We start from the raw sequence: 23,762 nt of genomic DNA, 5'->3' as shown, positions 1-23,762 counted from the left end.
AGATGGGAAAAATAAGACATCACCGAAGTCCAACTTGAAGTTCAAATTTGACAAAATCAGTCACTCGTCCACAAATGTAAGTTTGTATGTGACTTGTAGGAGAATAAATTAGATTCTGCTGTGCACGATGACAATAAAAAAGTGTATGAAGGGAAAGTAAACTTTTGAGCAAATATGCAATAACTTAAATTAATCTCTAAAGGTTGTCTCGATGCTAAAATTCCATTAATCTGTATTTGTTATTTTTCAAACTTACAATATTTTTCTTGTTGCAGTAATGTCACTCATTCAACCACAGACATATCAATATTTCTCCATTTCTCTTTCAGTCGGAGTAACTTGAGAGGGCCCGTGAATGGAGCTGTGCAAAACACAACCAGAATCTCAAAAAAACAAATCATTGTAAAACCACGTCCCCAAGCCACGGTTGATCAGGCAAGACTAGCAAGGACACCATGGTCCCCAAAATAACTGGCAATACTGTGAGTGTATAGCAGCAAATTGTATTTTTGAGGTTCTTTTTGACAGACTTTTGGCAGACAGGAATAATTTAATATTTTACCAATGCTCGGTGCATTTACACGATGTGGTAAATTGTTCATATCGGATTTACTAACTAACCCTGGCCAGGCTGTAATACTGTGATTGTTGCGGTGAGCTCGACTCTGTCCAAAGCTTTTATCCAATTAGTCCGTGTGAGCTTAACACCGTACCCAGGTTTAATGGGAACATAAACTAAAGGCTTATTAAGGTTTTTAGCTTGTCGGCTGCTGGCCAGTTTAGAGGTTAAGGTGTGCCCCATGTCTAAAAATGATCCGGCAAATAGATCCTATTGAAATAAAAACATACGTTCATTAGTGAGGTATTGGAAGTGTATCAGTGTAGGTTTTGTTGTGTGTGTGAAAATGTTCTTTTGTAGGACTTTTTTTTTTTGTTACCTTGCTCGCTGCTGCACTATGACCGCTGCCGGAATTCAGTCGTCCCGTGTGATAGTATTTTTTATTTTTGTCAGGATGTCAAATCTCGCAATCCATGTGCTTGTTTTGCTGAAAAATGTTGTGCAGTACGTGGTACTGCATGAATATTTCAAAATTTTATTCTCTACTCGTATTGTAACTGCGTTTTTTTTTAAAACAGATTTTTGCACTCTGAAAACATTTTGCTCTCTGATACCTCCTATTGAGGCTTGCTAGCTCACTGTACCTGTGTACTATGTGTATGATATATTTTCCTGTCATAACTTGATGACATGAAAAAGGCTGAATTAACCTTTTCACCAGTTCTGGCAAAAACATAATGAATGTGAAATTGAAGTGATTCTGTTTTTATGGCATCCATTAAATGTGCAATGCCAAGGTAGTTGCTTACATGCACAACTAGGCAAGACTAGTAGTTTAAATTATGGATTTTGGGGGCATCAGTTGGACAAAAGGGAGCTAGGGGAAATACTACTTCAGAGGATTCATGCTTCCTGTGATGAAAAACCAATTTTGGTTTCTAAATGTTATTTTGACAGAATTAATTTTTATGAGAATAATTATCTGGAGAAAAGAAAACAGGCAAAGACACCAGTTAAAATTTGTATTCCTCATTGAGTTTGCAGCAGCCCTAAATGCCTTGCCGCTTTTCCACTGTTAATATACTTAATTTATTAAAAGATATTTTTTTTAGTATTGTAAAAAATAATTGAAAGGTACATAAGGAAATATAACAGGATGAGAGAGATATATGAATTTCAAAGGTGTCTAATGTAAATGTATATTTCGTTATGTAATGTGCCGCTGGAAATGTATTCAACAAATAAAATGTTGTATTTTGTGTGAGTTTTGCATTTGTCATTTTTACATTTTAACACAAGATTGAGTGGATGGCATTTGTAATATATTTTATCCAATACTTTTGGGAAGCTTATTTGGTCATTCTTTCATTTTCTTGGTGTGAAAGAGGCATGTGGAATTTATCCATATTGATATAAATATCAACAATATCGGATGTTTTGCAACGTAAACGTTTTAGGCTACTATGCTGGTCATTAACTAGACTCGACAGAATTTTGTTAGAGAATGACTGTAATGAACGGCGTATCGGGATGGGGCGGTTACGATATCACAGAGCTCCACTTTAAACTCCGCCCATCTCTACTTCCAAGGCTTTGACACGGAATAAAGAAACGAACGCACCCTCCTTATTGACATTGACGGTGTCTGACGTCAACCAAGAACCGGTGATTTTTGTTTTGTTTATATTTCATCACGAAAAACAACACTCCTCAAGCTCCAAGAAAATATGGAACCTGGTAGGTTTGCTGCTGCTTTATCACGTTTAAATGCCCATGTTTTTTTTTAAAGCCTGGACTATGCATGTCAGCTTGATCATGACAATTGAGGAAGCTAATCGGCTAAGTTAGCATTCTCAAGCTAGCATGTCTACCAAGCGCGGTGGCTTTGTCTTTAAGTTCACAGCTTTGTATTTGAAAGATAAACATAGCCTTTAAAAACCCATCACGCTTCAAATAGACGCACTTGTTTAAAAAAAAAAACTGTTGAAAGTAGCTCAGATTGTTACTAGTGGACTTGTGCATGTGCTAATGAAACTGTCAGTCTATGCATGTGAAAGGAACATAATTATTTCAGGTTTCGTCTATATGCACAGCAGACGCGCCCAACCCTGATCTTGCGTGCGATTACACGTCAGTCAGCTTTAGTTGTTGCTGACTTAACGACGGTAACCAAATCAAGACTTTTCAATAATTAGTCATGCAACGTAAGAACTTTGCGTCGTTTACGGAGCGTCAACTATGATCTGGCACAGCTTATTTTTATTTTTTTATTGCAGTGCATGAGCCTAGTTTCAGCCCGTGCGGATGCTTGCCGAGATTTATGTTAATTTTTTTTATTCATGTTATTTATATTATGCTTGTCCATATTAATGTTCCCTACCATGTTAAATTGCTTAATACAACGTATACACGACTGTCTCAGAAAATTAGAATATTGTGATGAAGTTCTTTATTTTCTGTAATGCAATTTAAAAAAAACTAAAAAAATTATTAATAAAAGGTTTGGAATATTTCCGTTGATTTGTAATGAATCCAGAATGTATGACATTTTAGTTTTTTTTTTTTAATTGCATTACAGAAAATATATAAAAACTTGATCACAATATTCTAATTCCCTGAGATGGTCCTGTATTTATGCAACCCATCCCCTTTTCATTGGCCAATTAGATGTTCTCTCCTTTTCAGTATATGCTCATGGGCTTTGTCTTCCATTCTTGCTGTTCCAGGTCTCAGTCAAGAGAAAATTGCCGGCTTTCTCAAGCGCCTGCAGGCAGAGCCCCGCTACCTGTTAGCCCAGAATGTGTCAACCTGCATCGACCCACTGGAAGTTTGCCTCCACCGGCAGACTGTGCAGGATACGGTACACATCTTTCAGCATGCTATCCCCACAGAGGGCAAGCCTGTCACTAACCAAAAAAGCTCAGGTAGTTATTCCATTCTATTTCTTATCTGTTTTTTTATTTTATTCACTCGGATGGTTTGGGAAGTTACGGTCATCCTTTCCAGGTCAAACCTGTGTTAACAGGTTCAACCACTATCATAAAACCTAATCTAGTTCAATTTTGTACTCCCCCTTAACTTTGTTGATGCTTATCATATAACAATGTGGCGTAGAGGAATTGCTGAATCTGCTTTGCACTTTTTAATATTTTTAACAATAAAGACTGTGTAAAAAACAAAAAACAAAAAACAAACAAGGTAATGTTTCCAGTTGTGTTGCATACTCACCCATAAACTAAATGCATTATGGACATTGCAGTTTTCTTTAATGACTGATATCTGCATAATGTCAATTTAGTGGGCACCCTAAAAATCTGTATCCCACTTTTTATCAGTATGTCAACGTGATATCGGAAGAAGACCAATTTCCATTCTAGCATTGGACTTGTGTTTGAGTCGTACCCAAACTGACATGTCTCTTTACTTATTTTCTTCATCAGGAAGATGTTGGATCTTTTCATGTCTCAATGTCATGCGTCTTCCCTTCATGAAGAAGTTAAACATAGAGGAATTTGAATTTAGTCAATCCTACCTCTTCTTTTGGGACAAGGTGAGATTTTGAGGTGCATGCATTTTCCTTTTCTTCACACTATGAGAGGATAATACACCACTGGAGTAAACTAACTTACATTATTATATTATTACTAACTATTTTGGGGTTTTCTGCTGTTTTTTTCTCTCTGCAGATTGAGCGGTGTTATTTCTTCCTCCACGCCTTTGTGGAAACGGCACAGAGGAAGGAGCCAATGGATGGGCGCCTGCTCCAGTTCCTTCTCTCCAATCCAGCCAACGATGGAGGGCAGTGGGATATGTTGGTCAATCTCATTGGTTAGTTGTAGTCGGCATAGTCAAATCTAGAAATCTATCAACCTGATCTTGCCTATAATTGTCACTGTACATATATGGATGAATATTGTATCATATTGTCTTTTCTCCAGAAAAGTATGGTGTTATCCCAAAGAAATGCTTCCCAGAGGCACACAGCTCAGAGGCATCCCGCAGAATGAATGGCATTCTCAATCATAAGGTGTGCATGTTTTCCATTTAAGACAACCAACAATTGCCGACATTGGAAGCGCTGACTTTGGTTTATCTCCGATTGTGTCTTGCAGCTTCGAGAATACTGCTTCAAACTGAGGAGCATGGTAGACAGTGAAGCAACTGAATCGGAAATCTCCGACGCCATTCACACCATGATAGAGGAGGTATGTACTATTTCTGTTTTCATAGCTGCACCCATGTGTGCAATATTTATTTTAGAATACAATTTAAGAAGGCTGAGGTTACAGTCGAGCGAATAGTTGCGGGAGTCTTTCAAATACAAAGTGAGTGACAGAGAAATGACACTTCAGAAAGATAATAGTAAGCATCATTAAGCCCATGTTTATGGCAGAGGTTACACTGCACCATGAGTCCCACCACAGCAATGATTCTTGTTAGCCAGAAGAGGGCGCTATTAAATAATAGTTTACTGAGAGTAATGTACTTAGATCTACAAATAAATCTTACAAATGCCTTCAAACAATAATGACACCGATCGAGTTTTTTTAATTTTTTTATTAGAGATGCAGCAAATCTTTTTTTTTTTTTTTTTCTCTAGCCCATCAGGTGTTAAAATGAAAACAATAGTGCAGAAACAATACTACAATATGTAATATAATAATATTAGGCAGGAATTTTTGGATATGAATAACGTCAAATTCACATTGCGCAAGCTTTTTTAAGTCAAACTGAGCAATCAAAATATCTCTAATACTCAGTGTGGTGGAAAAAAGTAAAACTGATTTGTCAGTCAGCCTCCAATTGATTCATGAGATTCATCCTCTGTCTTCTTATCTACATAACAATCGTTGGCATCTGATTGAGACACGTTCCCAATACAGCGTCTTGTTTGTCGATGACTGTTTTGCTGTTTTATGCTCCTGGCTTATTTTTTCAAAAACACACAGGCACTTCTTGAAACGGCAAACGTTGCAGACGCGGTGTTGCGTGTCTGCTGAGGTAGGCCCGACGGTCGGCAGTGTTTGTTTGCCCACCTGGAAGTGGTTTGTTTTTGGGGAAACTTTGCCAGCTGCAATGGAGAATTTCCTCATGTTAAAAGAATGAGGTGGCTAAAATGGGTGTCGTACAAGGACATTTGATGAGTATCAAAAAAAGGTCAAATCTGTACTATGCATGTTTTGCCATTTGTAGTCGGTACATTTTGCTTCACAGCTCCCTAGTTTTGGATTAATTGAGTGAATGCAATCTTAGACACGATTGTTTTTTTTTGTCTTATCATGCGGATGTTATTCGAGGATCGTTTGTTTGGTTTGAAAACATTCTCCTACGCACGTGTGTGGGAGGGGGCGGAGTCAACTGATGTTTTGCAGTATCAAAGTGCCCTCGTCATTCCTACTTTGGGAAGTATTGAGGTGACCCTTCTGACGGAGTGGTGGTAGCTGTCCATCATGTCTTCCTTACATTCTTGGATCCTTTATGTTGTATTTCCAAGGTGCCATATTTTTCTGTCTGCATAGCTTCTCATTGTTCAGTTCCTTCTTATCATTCAGGATACCAGTTGCATGTATTCCGTCCTGGGGGAAGAAAAAAAAAACAGGGACAGGAGAGGTGCAAAGGGGAAATTCCTCAGAGCTTCAGCAGAGGTTAGAAGGGAAATCACCGGAAATCATTCTTTTGGACAGCAAGAAGATGTACATGGAAAAAGGTTGTGGGGTACAAAAAGGGAAATGAGAGAAATGGCTGTAGGGAGGGAAGTGGTGTGGAAAGAATAAGGAGCTGAACAGGGTGGGATTAGTAGCAGTGATGGTCGATGTGTATTGTGAGGCATTTGGAGGGTCACAACCCAGGACAGTCAGCTTTTTGTTGCTTAAAGTATAAGTCAAGGGGTTTTGGAAACGTCCCGCTACTGAACTCGCCGGCGTGCGTCACACAATGCTAAGCGATGGCCTTACTGTGTTTTTGCCGCGAAGGTGTTCCGGGTGACGAGCGTTTGTCTCGGCAGCCCGCCTGAGACCATCTGCTGGGAGTACCGGGACAAGGATAAGAATTTCCATCGCGTGGGACCCCTCACCCCTCAAGAGTTTTACAGGGTGCACGTCAAACCTCTTTACAACATGCAGGACAAAGTATGTGGGACAATAATATGAGTAATCTTTGGTGAGGTTCACAAGTCTCTAAAATTACAATTTTTGTCAGATCTGCCTTGTGAATGACCCTCGACCCCACAACCCTTACGAGAAGCTGTACAGTGTGGAGTTCCTAGGCAACATGGTTGAAGGTCGCCAGACACTCTACAACAATCAGCCCATCCAGCTTCTCAAAAAGGCGGCCGCAGATTCCATAAAAGAAGGAGAAGTAAGTTTTAATAAGTGTACATCTATTGTCTAATTTTAAACGTGTTGACGTGTTTCTATTTTAGGCCGTGTGGTTCGGCTGTGACGTCGACAAACATTTCCACGGCAAGCTGGGCATTAACGATATGAACGTGTGAGTTTTCCGCTCATCCTGTTTCTATTTTAGCGGTACATAATTTTTTCTGGGTGAAGGTGCAGATAAGCTAAAAATACTGACGCACATCACTAAATTGTTTTTGATGTCAAGATCAACGGTCGTGTAAGATAATCCGATAGAAGCGTAAACCAGCCCAACTCAATTTGACAAAGTTGCATGGCTGTGGTATTTGTACTAGCTCACTGAAGCATGACAAGACCAGATCTCTTTTTTTCCTCCACGAGGCATCTGTCTTATCACAGCAGAATAATTCTCACGCCTGCCCTTCAGGTGCTCCGCCATTTGTCTGAGTTACTGGCGCCATGCTAAAATCTAACCACCGACCGAGCCAGCTTTGCGCTACTCAGATCAACTTTCATTCCTGTGGCAGTTTGTAACAATTTGCATGAAATGAGAAAAAAAAAAAAAAAGACCTCAGAATTTGTGTGTTCCATCCCTATGGTGACAGCATAGGTCAAATTCAAGACAGTCAGGCAGTCATATATTTGCCTATAAATAACACAGGATGGTTGCAAAGCGCTACTTTTGTCCAAATAAAGCTCCTCATCTCACTTCAACATGGTTCCTTGGCAACACGATCCCACAAAAATAGCAGCAAAGCACTACTTTTATTTGTTCGGCCCAGTATAAAACAAAATATTTAACAAATTATGGAGAATAGGCTCCTCCACAGAAATATGTAAATATTTATGAGTTTACTGTATTTACTGTTTTCTTTGTTAATTATGATTACACGGGGAAATGGCAGAGTTCGACAAGTATTTTGTTTTGAGCATCTTGGAACATATATTTTTTAAATCTGCGTACCTGCAGCTTCAACCACGAGCTGGTGTTTGGAATTTCAGTCAAGAACCTCTCTAAGGCAGAGCGGCTGCTATGCGGAGACTCTCTCATGACCCACGCCATGATCCTCACCGCTGTCACCGACAAGGTAGGCACACACAAACACATTGGTGAGGGTGTCCATTTTGGACGCGGTCCATCATGGATACAACTGGGGGTTGCCAAAAGGAGCTGTGTGATTGATTGCATCCAACTTTTCTCTTTGTGAATTGTCTTTAGTGATTTATGGTGCTGTCAGTCTCCCCTTTAAGTGGCACCAGCTGTCAGAAGTCTCACATGTTCCCTGCTTTGCTCTCATCGTTTCATTGTCTTCCCTTTCTGATTCTCTCAGGATGGAAAAGAGGGTTATGAAAAGTGGAGAGTGGAGAATTCCTGGGGAGATGACCGTGGGAACAAAGGTAACCAAGTGTGTGAGGTTATTGTTGTTTTTAAAAATAAATATATACTTTTTTTTACACGCACAGATTTCTATTGCAGTATTGACTGCTGACTGTGTCAACCACGATTTAAGACTTCCCCACAAATGACAATAAAACAATAATAGGTTTCAAATGTAATTAACTCAGTCCATACTGCTTAGCCCATTTCAACTAACCAAAATAAGTCACCTCACCACTAAATACTTGATTGCGTCTGGAATTATTTACATAAACACCCCAAAATGGGCGACAGATTTTTTGGGGCATTTAAATGTTAGAGCCTAGTATTCAAGCAAATATAGTTTCATATTTTGTTGCTGAAATTCATCATGTTTCTCCTAATAGACATTTACTGAGTGTGCAAGGGCCTGGGGGCTAACTTTCAACACATTCCTGACCGCTTGTTATTGAGAAATGATAGGGACTGCACATGTGGCTTTTTTCATGCGCACCCTACAATTGTTGTTTCCGATTCTAACTCCTTAATTAAAGCAAGCTTCATATTCATTATTGACCAGGTTCCGTAACGAAAGGCAGCATGCAACTTGATCAGATGTCAATAAGCTTTTATTTAATGCGCCGCATTTCATCCCTTCTTGCAAAGCCGTCATCGTCTTTGTAACTCTGCTCGGCATTCCACTGCAAATTTGTTCATGCATCATCAGGCAACAGTCACATACAGTACACAGCGAGAGGGGGAGAGACTCGTGTTGTTTTTAAATCCACAAACCCAGAGGCTGTTTGTGTAAACATAAACATTCGTAAAGACCAGCAGATGAGGAAAGACAAGTGCTTCAGCCTTAATGAAGTGTTGAGAGCAAATGTTTGAGAACCGAGGGGCCTACTCAAGCTAAGATGTTTGGAGTATGAATATAAATGAAAAAGACATAAGATGGATCAGGACTGGCCTCGTTGTACAGGTTGAATTCATCGAGGGGGATGTAAAAAGCAAAGGCATGTACCACTAGATGAGAGTTCATTTTGGAAGGGAGTCTCAGAGTAAATAGGAAGTTAAGGCTGTGGAGTATGTTTATGAGCTTGACATCTTCCCTGAAGCCTTTTAATAAAGCCTTAAGAGTCTCAAAGGAGAAGTTTAACTTTGTGTCCCCCTCAATATTAAAGCGCTCACATCTGCACTTGCTTATACGTTTGCATAGTTTGGAGCAAAGTTTGCCAATTGTTATGTTTTCATAATCATTTTCAATTTGATGGGATGTTGGCTCCAGATGGGCTCGAGTCATTTTTATCAACCTGATACCTGATCCTTTCACCATCAAGAACTGAACATAGATCAAAATATGAATTATATTCTCAGCAGCTTCTGCCCCACGGGAAAGTTGTCAGTGTGCTTTCTCAGTTTATATATCTTGCGTTCATTCCTTGTACTCTATGTTCCTTGAAACGATTCTAGTTGTGATGTAAGCAAGATGGCTGCCACAGCCTTTCCTCAGCTGTGAGAGTCGACGGTCAGCCTTTCCCTCAAAACAAATAAGGACAACCAGCATTATGCCACCCAACACGCGTGTTCCCATCCGTCTGCATCAGTGGCAGTCGAGGCAACGTGCCAACTACGATTTGCGTACTTGGACGAACACTCTGACAAAATAGACACACACATACCGCCGTGATATATTGTTTAGGCCCTTGGAGTCTGATGTCCACTGTGTGTGGGATTCTCAGCTCTGAGGATGACAGGAAAGTTGAAACGAGATAACAAATAAGGCCTGCTTGCTCAGACCAAAACATCTTCAGGCTCTCACATCTTGATGTTGGGATTCCTAAAATAAAATAAAATGGGTAGAGGCCCAAGTGATAATCCAACAGGTACCCTAATTTGATAATGTTGTTTCTGTATCCCTGCAGGTTACCTCATTATGACCGATGATTGGTTCTCAGAGTATGTGTACGAGGTGGTAGTAGACAAAAAATTCCTCTCTCCTGATGTCCTGGAGGTCATGAATCAAGAACCTGTTCTACTTGCTGCCTGGGACCCAATGGGTTCTCTGGCCTAACCGTGGATAGTGGACGGCCATGTTTTTAACCTCAACCTTTCTTTTTTAAAACCCTTGATCCTTTGCTCTTAACTCTTATGAATTGTCCATGAAAAGTCTACACACCCCAGTTAAATTGCCATGTTTTTAGTTTACATAAAAAAAAAAATCTGCCATTATTTTTTTTTTTTTTTTTTGAGGGGGAAGTAAAAATTACAACAGCGATAAGGTTGCACAACTGTGCACACCCTTTTCCACTATCCCCAATATGGTACATGTTGGTAGCAACATCATCCTGAGGTGATGCGTTTCTTTAGCAAGAATAAAGAAGTGTGCTGGAGCCCATCCCAGCTGTCTTTGGGCGATAGGTGGGTTACACCCTGAACTGGTCGCCAGCCAATCGCAGGGGACAGACAGACAAACATTCACGCAAATTTCAGTGAATAGCTATGCAACACTGAACTTGGTAATGTCATCCACTGTCTTTCTTTTAACCAATAATAAGCCAAATTTTATACCTTTTAAATTCTTTTTAACCATTCTCCTCACTGATATGAATAAACAATGAGAGCTGTCACTTGAAAAATATCTGGAAAGGCCGTCTAGAGCATAAAAAACATTATTGGTGAAAAGCTTTTTGAAATGATTTATCTTGTAGATCACAAAAAAATGGGATTCAAACTGGGCTGTGTAAACTTTTTAAATCGTCTGTATATTCCACGTTTCTTTAAAAACATGCCACTGTTCTAGACAAGAATAAATTTCCATTTTTAACACTGCTTGTGTCACGTCAAATTAATAAGGCCTCAGCTGAAGTGTCAAAATATCATCAAAGACTTCACTAAATTCAGTCAGGCGTGATGTATACTAAATTATATTTAAGCCTTCCCTGCAATTTGCGTAATCTTTCTTCATAGCTGCACCGTGCCAATAACCGCAAGGCCAAAATAACAACAAATAGGTGTGCATGCATTTTGTTTACATTACTTATCTTCAATGATTTCCCAAATGTCTGCTTTTCTAAGAAACGCCAAAAGCAGGACACAAATTTCGCTCAGAACACATGGCATGCGCTATATACAGTGAAAGAACAGTGCATGACCTCTGAACTCCCACGCACCTTCTCATTAGATTGGCAAATACATTATTATAAAGAAATTATAAATAAACAAATGACGTGCTGGGAAGTAAAAGTACAAATGCTTTTCTATGTTAAGTAGACTTTTAGGTAGCTGTACAGTACTTTATTATTCTTTCTCTTCATATATAATATAATTATATCTTCTTGTAATGTTTTATAATCTTAGAAAAAACTAATAATCTAAATGGGTCTGTGCTTGTTATGTTGGAACATATTCGGAGGTTGGTTGGGTTCCCACTGTGGTCCAGATCAGAGAAAGGAATTTCGTATTTGGTTCTGGATCAGCCCTCTTCGGGGCGCTGTTTTGTGTTCAGGCCCATCACTCTGACATTTCACTCTCCTGCATATTCCCTTGTTCAATACAACAGAGTTTGAATTATGTCAGAGGGGTGTAATAAAAAGGATTTAAGTGAGAATTGGAGAGATAAAAATCCAATGTCGAACAGTACACGAGTAATTCTTCACATTGTGTCTCCTTGCACCGTTTCATTTGTTCCCTTTCCTCTCCTGTTGTGAGTGTGTGTGTAATGAGGATTAACCTAGTGCCTCAGCTGATGCTGACTGGAATGACATTCAACACATTTGCAAAAGCTGGATTTGAAAGAGAAGGAGAGACCGGTAAGTAGACACACTTTCATTTAATTTCAACATCTAGGCAGCCTCGACTTTACACACTTCTGTAGACACGCCACGAACCTTTCAACCCGGCCGACTATCCTGATTATACTCCTGTACTTGGCATGGTGCCTTTTGGCCCAAGTCTCTTGCAGGGTGTCTGTAAATGGGTTAGTTAGTTAGGCCAGGAGACAGACAACCTGTGACTTGCTTGTAATGACCTGTAAGCTCTTGCTGGCCAGCAAACACTTTAGAATGTGCGCAATGACGTGCGATGGGGTTCAGACTGGACATGTGATGACCACTTGGTTTACTTCCTACTCAACATACCAAGGTAAGAACGCACAGCATTTTTTTTTCTTTACTACCATTTTCATCCATGCAGATTATGCACAATCATAATCTAGTTATAATTTTTATTTATTTTCAGATCCCCTGTGGTTTTTAATGTCCTGAATGTTTGTTTTAATAAGTATGTTTCGACTGATTCGTTCCACCATTTTTCTTTTTTCATCGAAACTGTATCCAGTTTCTAATCGGGTCATGCCTTGGCCACAAACATATCAGACTCCCCCATGTTACTCCCGCTGAACTTTTTCCTTTTGGGCGTTGTACTCTTCACCTAAGCAGCCTTTGTGTTCTCTGTCAGCATACTTGCAAAAAGATTACATAGAGAAGAAAATAAAAGTTAAGTATGCAGGAAAACCGCTGAGAGTTGCCGGACTCTGATAAGCGTAGCGTTTGTACATGCCAATGGCAGACTAAAGGGTGATGTTCTGCATTACTTTTTTAAAAAAAATTTAAAGCTTCCCACAGATTGGAAATCATTCGGTTCAAACCCGTGGAATGAAAACCATGCAGTTAAAACTGTCTTCATTTAGGGAGGGGGCGCGGCTTAGCTTCTTACACATGCTCTTATGACGAAGCATATGTTGAGGGGGAAAGCATGGGCACTGGAATTTGTGTTTCTGTGGAAATGTGCAAGACACCTAAAATAAATTATGTGCATTTTTACCAGAATACACTTATGTGCCAAGGTTAGTTGTAAAACAAAAGTTCATATACCAGAATGGGAGAAAAAACATTAACCATAAGTTCCTGGAAAGTGTAGAAATTGCCAACTATTGTAAAGTTTCAACAATGTAGCACACATTTGCATTAGGTCTTATTTCAAGCCAGAGTTCATGGAGTTCATTCATACTGAACCTGCTTCAATGTTAATATTTGCCACCAGCACCAACTTTGCTATTCATTTGACAGATTCCTCAATTTAATTTAGGATTAAAACAAAACAAAAAAAATTGCTTGAAATAAAAAATAGCGTCGATCGACCAATGGATTTTTTAAAAGCCTTAAAGCATTTTATTTATTTTTATTTAAAATAATTTTATTTTTATTGCACAAGTATACTAGAACTTGTAGAAATAATTCATCTCACTCCTACCATGACCATGTCAGTACCCAGACCTCAACCCAATTGAAAAACCTGTTAAATGAGCTAAACAGAAGACTGCAAAAAAAATGTATCTTCTTTATAGTGGCGGGTGAACAAATAAAATAAAATGTTCATTTAAGGAAAAAAATAAGGAGGTAAGGGAATCAACCACCTGTTAGTGTTCTATACTAATAACAGGGTGAGTAAAATTGATCCACAATCCACTTCTTATTGTATCATCACTCGATTCGTCATGAGAATAGCTCCCAGCATGCCCAACCTTTAGCCAGTATCAATTGTTCATGCGCATGCATCATCGCTGCTGCATGGCTGTGCGTCTCTCTGCATGTGTGTCCGAGTGTATATGTGTGTGTGCGCGAGTTAGTGAGGGAGTGGGAGGAACAGAGGAGTAATGAGAGAGGTTCGAGAGCTCAATGGCCAGTTAAATATGGCTGTCCCCGTGTACTAGTCTATGCTGTTTTTCCCTTGGCAAGGATTTTCCCAATTGTTTTTATTTGCTGCTGCTGCTGCTCCTGCTCCTGACTTTTATCAAACTCACTCAACAGGTAATGTGCTTTGGATAGTAAACTTTCACCTCTACAGGAATTTATTTCATTAATATTTAACTTTTGAAGTCACATTGTTGGGTTTATTTATTTTAGAGCTTTTGATTGACATAATCTTTGTACATAAAGTTAGACTGTATTTTATTATGCATTTGGGAACTTATTGAGTGGAGTAACTGAGCAAGCTAGAGAGGGGAAAAAATATTCCTGTTTTCTTAAAATGGTTTATTTTGGTCAAAGGTTTTTGTTTATTTAGCTGAAATGAGGTCGAGATAATAGTTTTCAACTGCTTTCACCTGAGGATGACCGTTCAGAGTCACAAAAATGTTGCAAAATGAGTTTGACTCATTGAAATAAGTTAGCTTTAAATAACTCCGTTGGATATATCACTCAATAAGGCTATTCTTATGTAAAAATGAAAATTGATTATCAAATTTAGGTTGAACTATTGTATGATTATTAAACTCAATTTTGATTTCTTATAATTTTGTAATTAGTTACACATTTACAAGAATGCACATTAATCTGAGAAGAATACTTTTTAAAAATTACTATTTGAAATATATTGCGAGGGAATCTGTATCAGTTTTGTCTTTGCTGCTTTGAGTTTAAATTTGCGTTTATTTCCTCCTCGGCTTGCCTTTTTCGTTATTTTCTGTTTGTTTTTCCTCACACAGAGCAAATATAATTGTTGTACAAATTATGGTGATTCAAAATGATGACTTAGTTGCCTTAGTTACTTTTTAGACTAACTCACCATCGATTAGCGAGGTTATAAAACCATGCGTGGATGCTTCAGACAGTTATTATTGTTCTCTTCTGACTCTTTCTTTTAGTCACATAAAAATGAAAAGTTATGCAACTCTGATTCATTCCACATGAAATTGGATACATAAGGAAATTAAGTGAATCGATGTGACTTTTCTCAATTGCTCGCAGTACTTCATGTATCTTGTATTTTATCTAGAGCTCTTTTTAAAAATCCCAAACTAGTGTATAAAAGTTCAAAGTTGAACCTAGAGTGCACTGGCGTTTCAATCATTCAATTTTATTGATGTTCTTGCGTCAATAGTTGATGTTTTTTTTTTCTACTGCTTTTTATCCTTTATGCTTTTATTCCCTTGATAACAGTTGATGGAGAAGAGGCAAACTTCTCTTGTCTGCAATCACTCTTTCTTGGTGACAAACCCATCATAGTCTGCAGTCCCTTCTGTTCACCATATTGGTTCCCCTAATGGGCACCATATCGGGCACCAAGACCATCTTGCGTTCACCGACCCCTTCCCAGCCATAACTACCTCAACAAAACACAACTACCAGCGTGACCCAATGGAGACAAAAGATCTGATGATGACCAGCATGTTGACAAAGGACGAGCGGGAGAGCGAGACCGAGCGAGGAAAGGAGAGCCAGGAGGTGAAGGCAGAAGAGGAGGGCACGCAGGATGAAAACTGTCGACTGATGCTGGCCGACGGTCTTGCGGAGAGAGGACCCAAGAGTCCAACTCTTGGTCAGCAGGTGTCCAACGGCTTCACTACGTCCAGCCCTCAGAGCGCCAAAGAGGGAGCGGGCCTTTCCGCAGCTTACTCCGCAGGTTCGACCTCAGGGCCCGCAGGCGGCTCTGGATCCGCCGCCCCGCTGGGAGGTCTCAGGACTCTGGTGGTCCAACAAACCAGCTTGGATCGGCCGAGGGAAACTTGGAGCAAGAAGATGGACTTCTTGCTCTCTGTGATTGGCTACGCGGTGGACCTGGGAAATGTGTGGCGTTTCCCGTACATCTGCTACCAAAATGGAGGAGGTGAGGCCATAGATGAGTGGGAAGGGTGACTATGAAAAACGGTCAAAATCTGATTTATTTTTTATTATTTAGTTCATGCAAATCTAAGATTAAAATTAGATAATCTGCATTAAAATGCATCTAAAATAGATATCTCCATAAATTTCAAAGAAAAAAAAGAGAAAATATCAAAACGCTCTATGGATTAAAATGCCAAATTTGTTATTCACACACGTTCATGAATTAAAAAATAAAAAATCTCTGAAACAAATAGGTTGAATAAATGTTTTAAGAACTATATTTACACAATCCAGATAGTAAAATTAAGCAATAACGCCTGTGTGTGTCAAAAAAACAACACAGCCTCCCTTCCCACTTTTATTGAATCTGCAATAATAAATCCTATGCAATTTCCTGTGTTGCTTCCAAGTGTGTGTATGTGTGAGATGGGCTCAAGGAGACACTTGATAGAGGCGACCATATTAATTGTGAGGGGTTTTGTTTTATTGGAATGGCCTCGGTCCCCTTCTGGCTTAATAACCTGTTGCTCGGGCAGGCGCTCAATCAACTCTTATCTATGACAAAAAAGAAAACATGCGTGCACACAAATGAGCACGCATTGATGATCAGATAGTTGGCAAAAGGGAGATATGAGAAAATAAAATCTTGAAATCATTTCATCCATTTATATGTATTTTGGATGAGATTGCTAGTCAATCGCAATTTTTATAACCCCCGTCTTCCGTGTCCTCACCTCAGGTGCCTTTTTACTTCCCTACCTGTTGATGGCGGTGTTTGGAGGTGTGCCGCTCTTCTACATGGAGCTGGCTCTCGGCCAGTTTCACCGCAATGGCTGCATCTCCATCTGGAAACATATCTGCCCCATCTTCAAAGGTAGGAAAATTAGTCGAGCAATTGCTTGAATTTGGGAGGGGGCAGATTCAGTTAACCTGCCAAGTCCGGCAGCTCTGACTCCCCTCTTGAACATTTACAGAGATGTTCTGACTGTGTTATGGAAATTGTCACATTTCCATAGCAAATGCCAGGTCTTTGGAAATTGGTTTCTATGTAAATTGCCAAGGCTGGGAAATGTCAGCCACTCAAGCATGGATTTGAAAACTGATCTGTGCAGAATAAGTATAATCCTTTCGAAATGGCGGCGTATTGCATATGTGTAAGCCAGAACTTGAGTGTTCTCATCTGGTTCCTTCGCCCAGGTATCGGCTTTGCTATCTGCGTCATAGCCCTCTACATTGCCTTCTATTACAACACCATCATGGCGTGGGCCTTGTACTACCTGTTGTCGTCGTTCCAGTCCACCCTCCCCTGGACCACCTGCTCCAATAGCTGGAACACGGGCAACTGTCACAGCTACATGTCCACCGACAGTAATATTTCGTGGTCCAATTTGTCCACGTCCCCCGCCGAGGAGTTCTATACGTAAGTGCATGTAAGTGGGATGTGGAGGCATATAGGGGGGAGGATGGTTCTGTATTGTAAACTTTAAAAATGTGTACAGTTTGGTCAGATTTTACTTCGAGATGTTTTCTCCATTATATATTCAACGCATTGTGCCTGAATCACATTTCTTTTCTTTTGTGAGCATCTTATTGTTTTATTTTTTTTTCCTCACCTCTCCTCCTCACCCTTGGCTTTTTTTCTCCAGTCGACACGTTTTGCAGGTGCACCTCTCATCGGGTCTGCATCAGCTCGGTTCGGTCAGCTGGCAGTTAGCCCTTTGTTTGCTCTTCATCTTCACCATTGTCTACTTCAGCATCTGGAAGGGAGTCAAAACATCTGGGAAGGTAACTTGACCTTTTTACCGGTTTGGCTAATTGGTGGAGGGTGTCACTTAGGATGAATGGATGGTTGCAGTGGGTAGAATGAAGAGAATCATTCATCATTGCTGTTGGACAAGTTGGTTAGAGAAGAATCTTGTGCGGTTCACCAATGAGACCACAAACCAGACGTGAAAATCTTTTTTTAGCACTTGATTCAATTTCACTGAATGAAAACAGCAATGTGATGACATCACAGTCATCGACGTACACGTAAACATCGAAATAAGAAGTTGGTTTATTTTGTTTTAGGTGGTCTGGGTGACAGCAACTTTTCCCTATGTGGTGCTCCTGGTGCTCCTCGTCCGTGGGGCCACTCTACCCGGGGCCTGGAGGGGTGTGGTGTTTTATCTCAAACCTGATTGGGAGAAACTGCTCAGTACTACCGTAAGTAAAATATTGTGGGGGTTGCAGAAAGTCCTATGATTTATTTTTTTGTTTCTACCACCTACAACATTTTGTTCAAGGTATGGATCGATGCTGCAGCTCAGATCTTCTTCTCACTGGGTCCGGGCTTTGGGGTTCTCCTTGCTTATGCCAGCTACAACCCGTTTCACAACAACTGCTATAAGTGAGTTGACAAGCCGAAATTCAGAATAACAATTTACAGATTTGACTCACAAGTCACGCCACGCATCGTTTCTGCTCCCATTTCAGGGATGCTTTGATCACCAGCTCGGTGAATTGCCTAACCAGCTTTCTGTCTGGCTTTGTGATTTTTACTGTGCTGGGCTACATGGCTGAGATGAGGCAGCAGGATGTTGATGCTGTTGCTAAGGATGCCGGTAAGAAACTACGCTAACAATGTTTCCTTAAATTACACTCAGCCATTGTGTCTTTCTTTTTTCTCTAGGACCCAGTCTGCTTTTTATCATTTATGCCGAAGCCATTGCGAACATGCCAGCTGCAACCTTCTTTGCCATAATCTTCTTCCTCATGATCATTATGTTGGGTCTGGATAGCACAGTAAGTTGTTGACTTAGTGTTGTGTGTGATGAATTTATCAGTCAGCTATTGCTCCCCTCTAAATGGAAATTGAATTGTAATATTGGGGAAATAAGCGGTCAGTTCATTTATCCGCTTGTTCCCCTTTTCCAGTTTGCCGGTTTGGAGGGCGTGGTCACCGCCATGCTTGACGAGTTCCCCAACGTCCTGGTTAAGAGACGAGAGCGTTTTGTCTTTGGTCTCGTTTGCGTCTGCTACCTCGGGGCGCTCTCCACCCTCACATATGTAAGTCGGCATGTTTGACAATTTCAGAACTATTTGTATCACTTCTAAGTACGTATATACTGTCAATATGTGTGTGTTGCTGCTTCATTTAGCTAATGTCATTAGCTGTAGTTTACAATTACATGATGGAAATCCGATTAAAGTAGTAATTCCTTTATCTCCAGCCCGCAATTAAGGTAAGGGGGGTAATTAACGGCTACACATGCAACATGGTAACACAATCATGCCTGGGTAAGGCCTGTGATAAGAAATGGGAATTTTCTGACACTCTTGGTTTTTGAATCAGGGAGGAGCTTTTGTGGTGAAGTTGTTTGAGGAGTATGCCACGGGCCCTGCCGTTATCACTGTGGTGCTGCTTGAAGTCGTCGCAGTTTCCTGGTTCTATGGTTAGTTTGGACCTTATTTGATCAAGACAATCAAGAAATAGAATTTTAATAGCATTTCATTTTAAAATGTTAATGAGAATGTGTGTGTATTTCAGGCACCACCCGATTCTGCAACGACATCCAGCTCATGCTCGGGTTCTACCCGGGATGCTTTTGGAGGATCTGCTGGGTCGCCATCTGCCCCATCTTTCTTCTGGTGAGACATTTACATATCAGTTGTCGCTCATTTTTATTTATTTCCTACAGTTCTTCCTTGCTCTATGCTTTACTTGCTGAGGTCAGCCTTACTGCAAATACATCAAGACTTGGCATGTTCGAAACCACTTTTACCTGATACCGATACCAAGTACCGATACATGTAGGACTTTTGATCTATTTAAAAACAATGACATTTTAAAGAAAGACATCTCAAAACAGCAATTTTGTTAAAATTGCTTAAAATGAATCGTAATTTTCAATCCTAATTTCTAATTCCTGATCATAAAATGGCCACAAGAGAGTGGCCGAAACTGGCCACCATCATGAGTACAGATGGCACCAATACCGGTACCTGGTTTCTGTACTCACCTATCCCTATTCAGATCTGCTAAAATAGCTCCCCAGATAATTTCAGAATATCTCCTGTATTCACATCATTTTTCATCTCCACACTGCAAAAAAATCCCATCACATATCAGTGTATAGAGATTTTTGTTCACACATACAAATGCATTCCATTTGTTTCTATTGACAGTTCATTATCATCAGCTTCTTGGCCTTCCCGCCTGAGGTCAAGTTGTTTGACTACCAGTATCCCCCTTGGACCACGGCCCTTGGCTACAGTATTGGGGTGTCCTCATTAATCTGTGTGCCTGCTTACATGGTCTACCACTTAATCAATGCCAAGGGCACATTCAAACAGGTATGCTCATTTCGAATCAACGAAAAAAACGATTCCCCGCCTTCCTCTGTACATAACTGCAAGTTAGCATAAAAGGAAAAAGCACAGGCTGGAGATTAGCTACGGGGAAAACGCTGCACAATGCAAGTAGACTATCACCTGACTACACAGACTGAAAAGTGTGAAGTGCTTTCATTCAGGCCCATTGAATGCTCGCTCACACCTGCTGTAGTGTAATGATGAGAACAACAACAAAACTTTCCTCTCAACATCATTATTGTAACATTGTGATAAGATGGAGTAAGGCCATATTGTCCAGTATTGACACAACTGCTGAGCTGTCAGCATGCCGCAGTGTAAACATACATGACAAACACGTGTGAGCAAGGTCAGAGTTTGTCTACTAGAACTGACTAAATATGGTGGATAATTTCTTAGTTGAAATCAAATAAGAATGCTAAAGAACTGGTTGATATGTCACACTATTTACTGTATAACGTGATGACATCAGAGCATTCTGATTACATATCAGGAGAGTGATGTATATGTTTGGAAATGACTTTTTTTTTTTTCTTCATCATCATCTATGCAGCGTTTATCAAAGAGCATCACTCCAGAGCCCAGCAATGACCAACACAGAGGCTTTATTGTCACCAATGCAGTCTGATCCGACCCGCCAGTTCGAATTCAAGCTACTTAGAGGGCCCTCTTCTGGATCCCTTGCAACATTACAAAACTTGGAGGCTACCTTACACCACATTTGCCTCTTTTTTTCTGACATCTCTTGCACCCTATGTCTTTGTGAAGCTGAAATCTGGCCGTGTTGTTGGATGTCGTGTAGGTAAAGACCGATTACATCAACCTTCTTTTTGAATTCAGGTTGGCTCAAGTTTGTGAGCACGGTGTCTTTCCATTTCTCTAATGTGCATCACTGCCTGTTTCATTGGGTAAAACCTATTTTGTATTATAATTATTTTAATTCATCTAAGCTATATAGCTTGTGTTTAAATTGCACTTTAGTAGTAATCATTTCAATTCGACGCTGCCCACATGATTACTTTTGTATCATTTAAGATACAGTACTGGTAAGTTATGCATTATAATATGTAGCAAAATTCAGGTATTCTCTCTCTCTCTCTTACATCATTGAAGCCAAATATATATTTGTTCTACTCTTATTTCATGACAGTATTGTTGTTCCATCTATGTTGGACCATAAGGACAGAGTTGCTAAGAGTTCTCGACACTGTGAAGCAGTGTGTGCTGCGTGTGCGTGCGTTGGTATGTGTGTGATGGCTAGAAAGACTGTTACAATGGCCCCAAGAGAAATTTACCTTCCATAAGTGCAAACTAAAATGTGCATTCTATCAAGTGTCCGCCTTCTGTCACTATTTTCTTCACGCTTACTCAATCACCTTCTGAGCTTGTAGTAATGTTGCAGAGCCGTCAGTAATAGAAACCAAATATGGACTTTATACCATCAAGTTCAACATCTAAAAATCTCCTTCCTTACAACCCAAAAGAGAGCAATGGAGAGAAATCTAGACTCAAATATGGTAAGTACTGTACAACCACGTGTATTTCCTTGTCAGTGGTGTAATCTATCCTGTGAATACATGAATGTGTGTGTTTAATTTGTTAGTTGGTTTGGATTTGAGTGTGTATGTACTGCTGCGTAGGTAGGGATGGTCAGCCTTATGTGTGCATGCCGTGATGTGCGCGTATAATGTACTCGAGGCGTGTGTGTGTGTGTGTTTTGAGAACGAGAGAGAGCGAGAACATGTGTATATACGATATTGGTCTCTTGTTGTTGTCAACTGCCAAATTATCTAATGAAGGGTGAAAGTCTCCCTAGTTCCTCTCAAGCTTCTAGATCTATGTACTATGTCTACAAAAGACTGTATTGACAACCCTAACTGTATAGAATTAAGCTATAGAAATATATGAGAAGCATCAAATAATAAAGATATATGGAGAGAAATAAAAGTGCCTTGTGTCGTTTTTATTATTTTTTTCGGAGCACTTGCGTGAGAAAGTGGAATTCAATAAAAGCACTGGTGATCACACGTTCTACAAGTTAATAGTCACTTTTCTGGATTCTGTCAGAGCTATATGTTAAGCATTTTTTTTTCGTTCTCAGGGAAGAATTGCACAGCAATCCAACGAGAGCCATGTATATGCATTTGAGTGACCAAAGTATGAGCTCATTATGATGCAAAGCAGCTCTACACCACTGAAAATGAAAACCACAACATATTGTTGAACAGGCACGTAAACAAATATTTGAAAAATATGTAAAAAATCTAATTGTCATGTCCAGTGGAAATCTATACATCCAGTATATGGTCGATAACATTCAAAATTGTGACCAACTTTTATCACCAACCATGTTCTTGTGTACTTGGAAGCTCTTAAATATTCTCAATTTTTAAGAAATTTTTAATATCACCGGATATATTTCATAATACAATGATATCCAATACAAATAATAATCAAAAATACTCTTTACTTGATACTTAGTTTTGATTAACCTTGTCAAAGAGGTAATTATTTGACAATATGTTGATAATGGGTGCTGCTGGCAAAATATAACCTCAGAAGTTTTAGTTAATGTTTAGCTGGAGTGAAAAAAAAAAAAGACCAGAGTGGGATCCAATGCAGTTAGTTCGACAGCACTGAAGATTACTACACAAGTTATTATTATTATTACCTATCCATTTTCTGTACCGCTTCTCGCCATTAATATTATTCTTATCATTATTATTACTTTGACTATTTATAGTAGTCATTGGCTATTGCATATCAAAACTTAAATATGAGAAGTATTTTCATGCAATGTAGGAACTACAGTATGCTTCAAGGCATCAGTAGTTGCACAAAGTAAAGGCCATTCGGTATTTTTTCCTTTTGATAGCTAAATAATCCTCCAAACTGAATAATAGAACAAAAGTGCATAAGTATGTTCAATTTGGGTGTTGCTGTGCACATCCAAATTTTGCACAGTTGTGAATTTTTTTCACTCTTTCATTGTGTGCACATATAAATGCACAGGCTTGTGTCTGCTCCTGCCATACGTGTGGCCTTTATTGTGGCAATTTCCTCTGAGCTCCTTTCCACTGACTGACGGACACATCCTGTGTTCTCGGGCCCGGCTAATCGCTGCAGATCTATATTAAACAGTGGAGCGGAGCCAGCGTATCCCTCCTCCTCAGCTTTAGCTGTCATCTCAGCATCTCCCTAGCAGCCTGCCTCACTATCAGGTGTCCATCAAGACCACCGGTTCATTTCATCTTCCCGTATCATCGTCCATTTCTTCCTTAATTCTTGAGGGAGCGTATGCTCACCTCTCAAGGTCTGCCATTTTGACTGGTTTGGCTTTGGCCTTCTGCAAGGAGACAACCCGAGAGGCTCGCTTTGACAGACTTTTTCCACAGAGCAGGCTTTGGCATATCTTTTAACTTATTCTGACCGCTCAGTTCCAATCTGAAGGATGACTTTTTAGGGTGGAGCTTCAAAATCTTGGCATTTACCTCCCTAACTTGCTTCGGCTCTCCTCTCGGGCGCTCTCC

General features: G+C 39.9%; 3 protein-coding genes across 8 annotated transcripts in view; all 3 read left to right on the top strand.

Annotated features, from left to right (window-relative positions):
• Positions 1-1,818, top strand: part of LOC133155404 (rap1 GTPase-activating protein 2-like) — a 34,633-nt gene extending 32,815 nt beyond the window's left edge. For all 6 annotated transcript variants that reach the window (XM_061280703.1, XM_061280702.1, XM_061280700.1 and 3 more), the window contains 2 exons: positions 3-76; positions 330-1,818. In XM_061280703.1, coding sequence (XP_061136687.1) covers positions 3-76; positions 330-338 — 83 coding nt within the window. In that variant the 3' untranslated portion in view covers positions 339-1,818. The remainder of the gene's footprint in view (positions 1-2; positions 77-329) is intronic.
• Positions 1,819-2,137: 319 nt separating this feature from the next.
• On the top strand, positions 2,138-11,101 carry blmh (bleomycin hydrolase). Its single transcript, XM_061281053.1, has 12 exons — positions 2,138-2,296; positions 3,286-3,483; positions 4,000-4,109; positions 4,246-4,387; positions 4,498-4,586; positions 4,672-4,764; positions 6,532-6,687; positions 6,758-6,916; positions 6,981-7,048; positions 7,886-8,003; positions 8,247-8,313; positions 10,198-11,101. The coding sequence occupies exons 1-12, from the start codon at positions 2,287-2,289 to the stop codon at positions 10,344-10,346; spliced, it is 1,359 nt and encodes a 452-aa protein (XP_061137037.1). The 5' UTR covers positions 2,138-2,286; the 3' UTR covers positions 10,347-11,101.
• A 156-nt stretch (positions 11,102-11,257) lies between these two features.
• slc6a4a (solute carrier family 6 member 4a) lies at positions 11,258-22,179 on the top strand. Its single transcript, XM_061281052.1, has 14 exons — positions 11,258-14,082; positions 15,214-15,880; positions 16,619-16,753; positions 17,077-17,299; positions 17,526-17,664; positions 17,950-18,084; positions 18,165-18,268; positions 18,355-18,482; positions 18,551-18,663; positions 18,796-18,927; positions 19,214-19,313; positions 19,409-19,509; positions 20,047-20,214; positions 20,786-22,179. Exons 2-14 carry the CDS (start codon positions 15,412-15,414, stop codon positions 20,858-20,860), a joined length of 2,022 nt encoding a protein of 673 aa, XP_061137036.1. The 5' UTR covers positions 11,258-14,082; positions 15,214-15,411; the 3' UTR covers positions 20,861-22,179.
• The last annotated feature ends 1,583 nt before the right edge of the window (positions 22,180-23,762 follow it).

Source organism: Syngnathus typhle, linkage group LG6, assembly GCF_033458585.1.
Source record: "Syngnathus typhle isolate RoL2023-S1 ecotype Sweden linkage group LG6, RoL_Styp_1.0, whole genome shotgun sequence".
Lineage (NCBI taxonomy): Eukaryota > Metazoa > Chordata > Actinopteri > Syngnathiformes > Syngnathidae > Syngnathus > Syngnathus typhle.
Note: the sequence above shows the minus strand (reverse complement) of the source record. Positions and strands in the feature narration are given on the sequence as shown.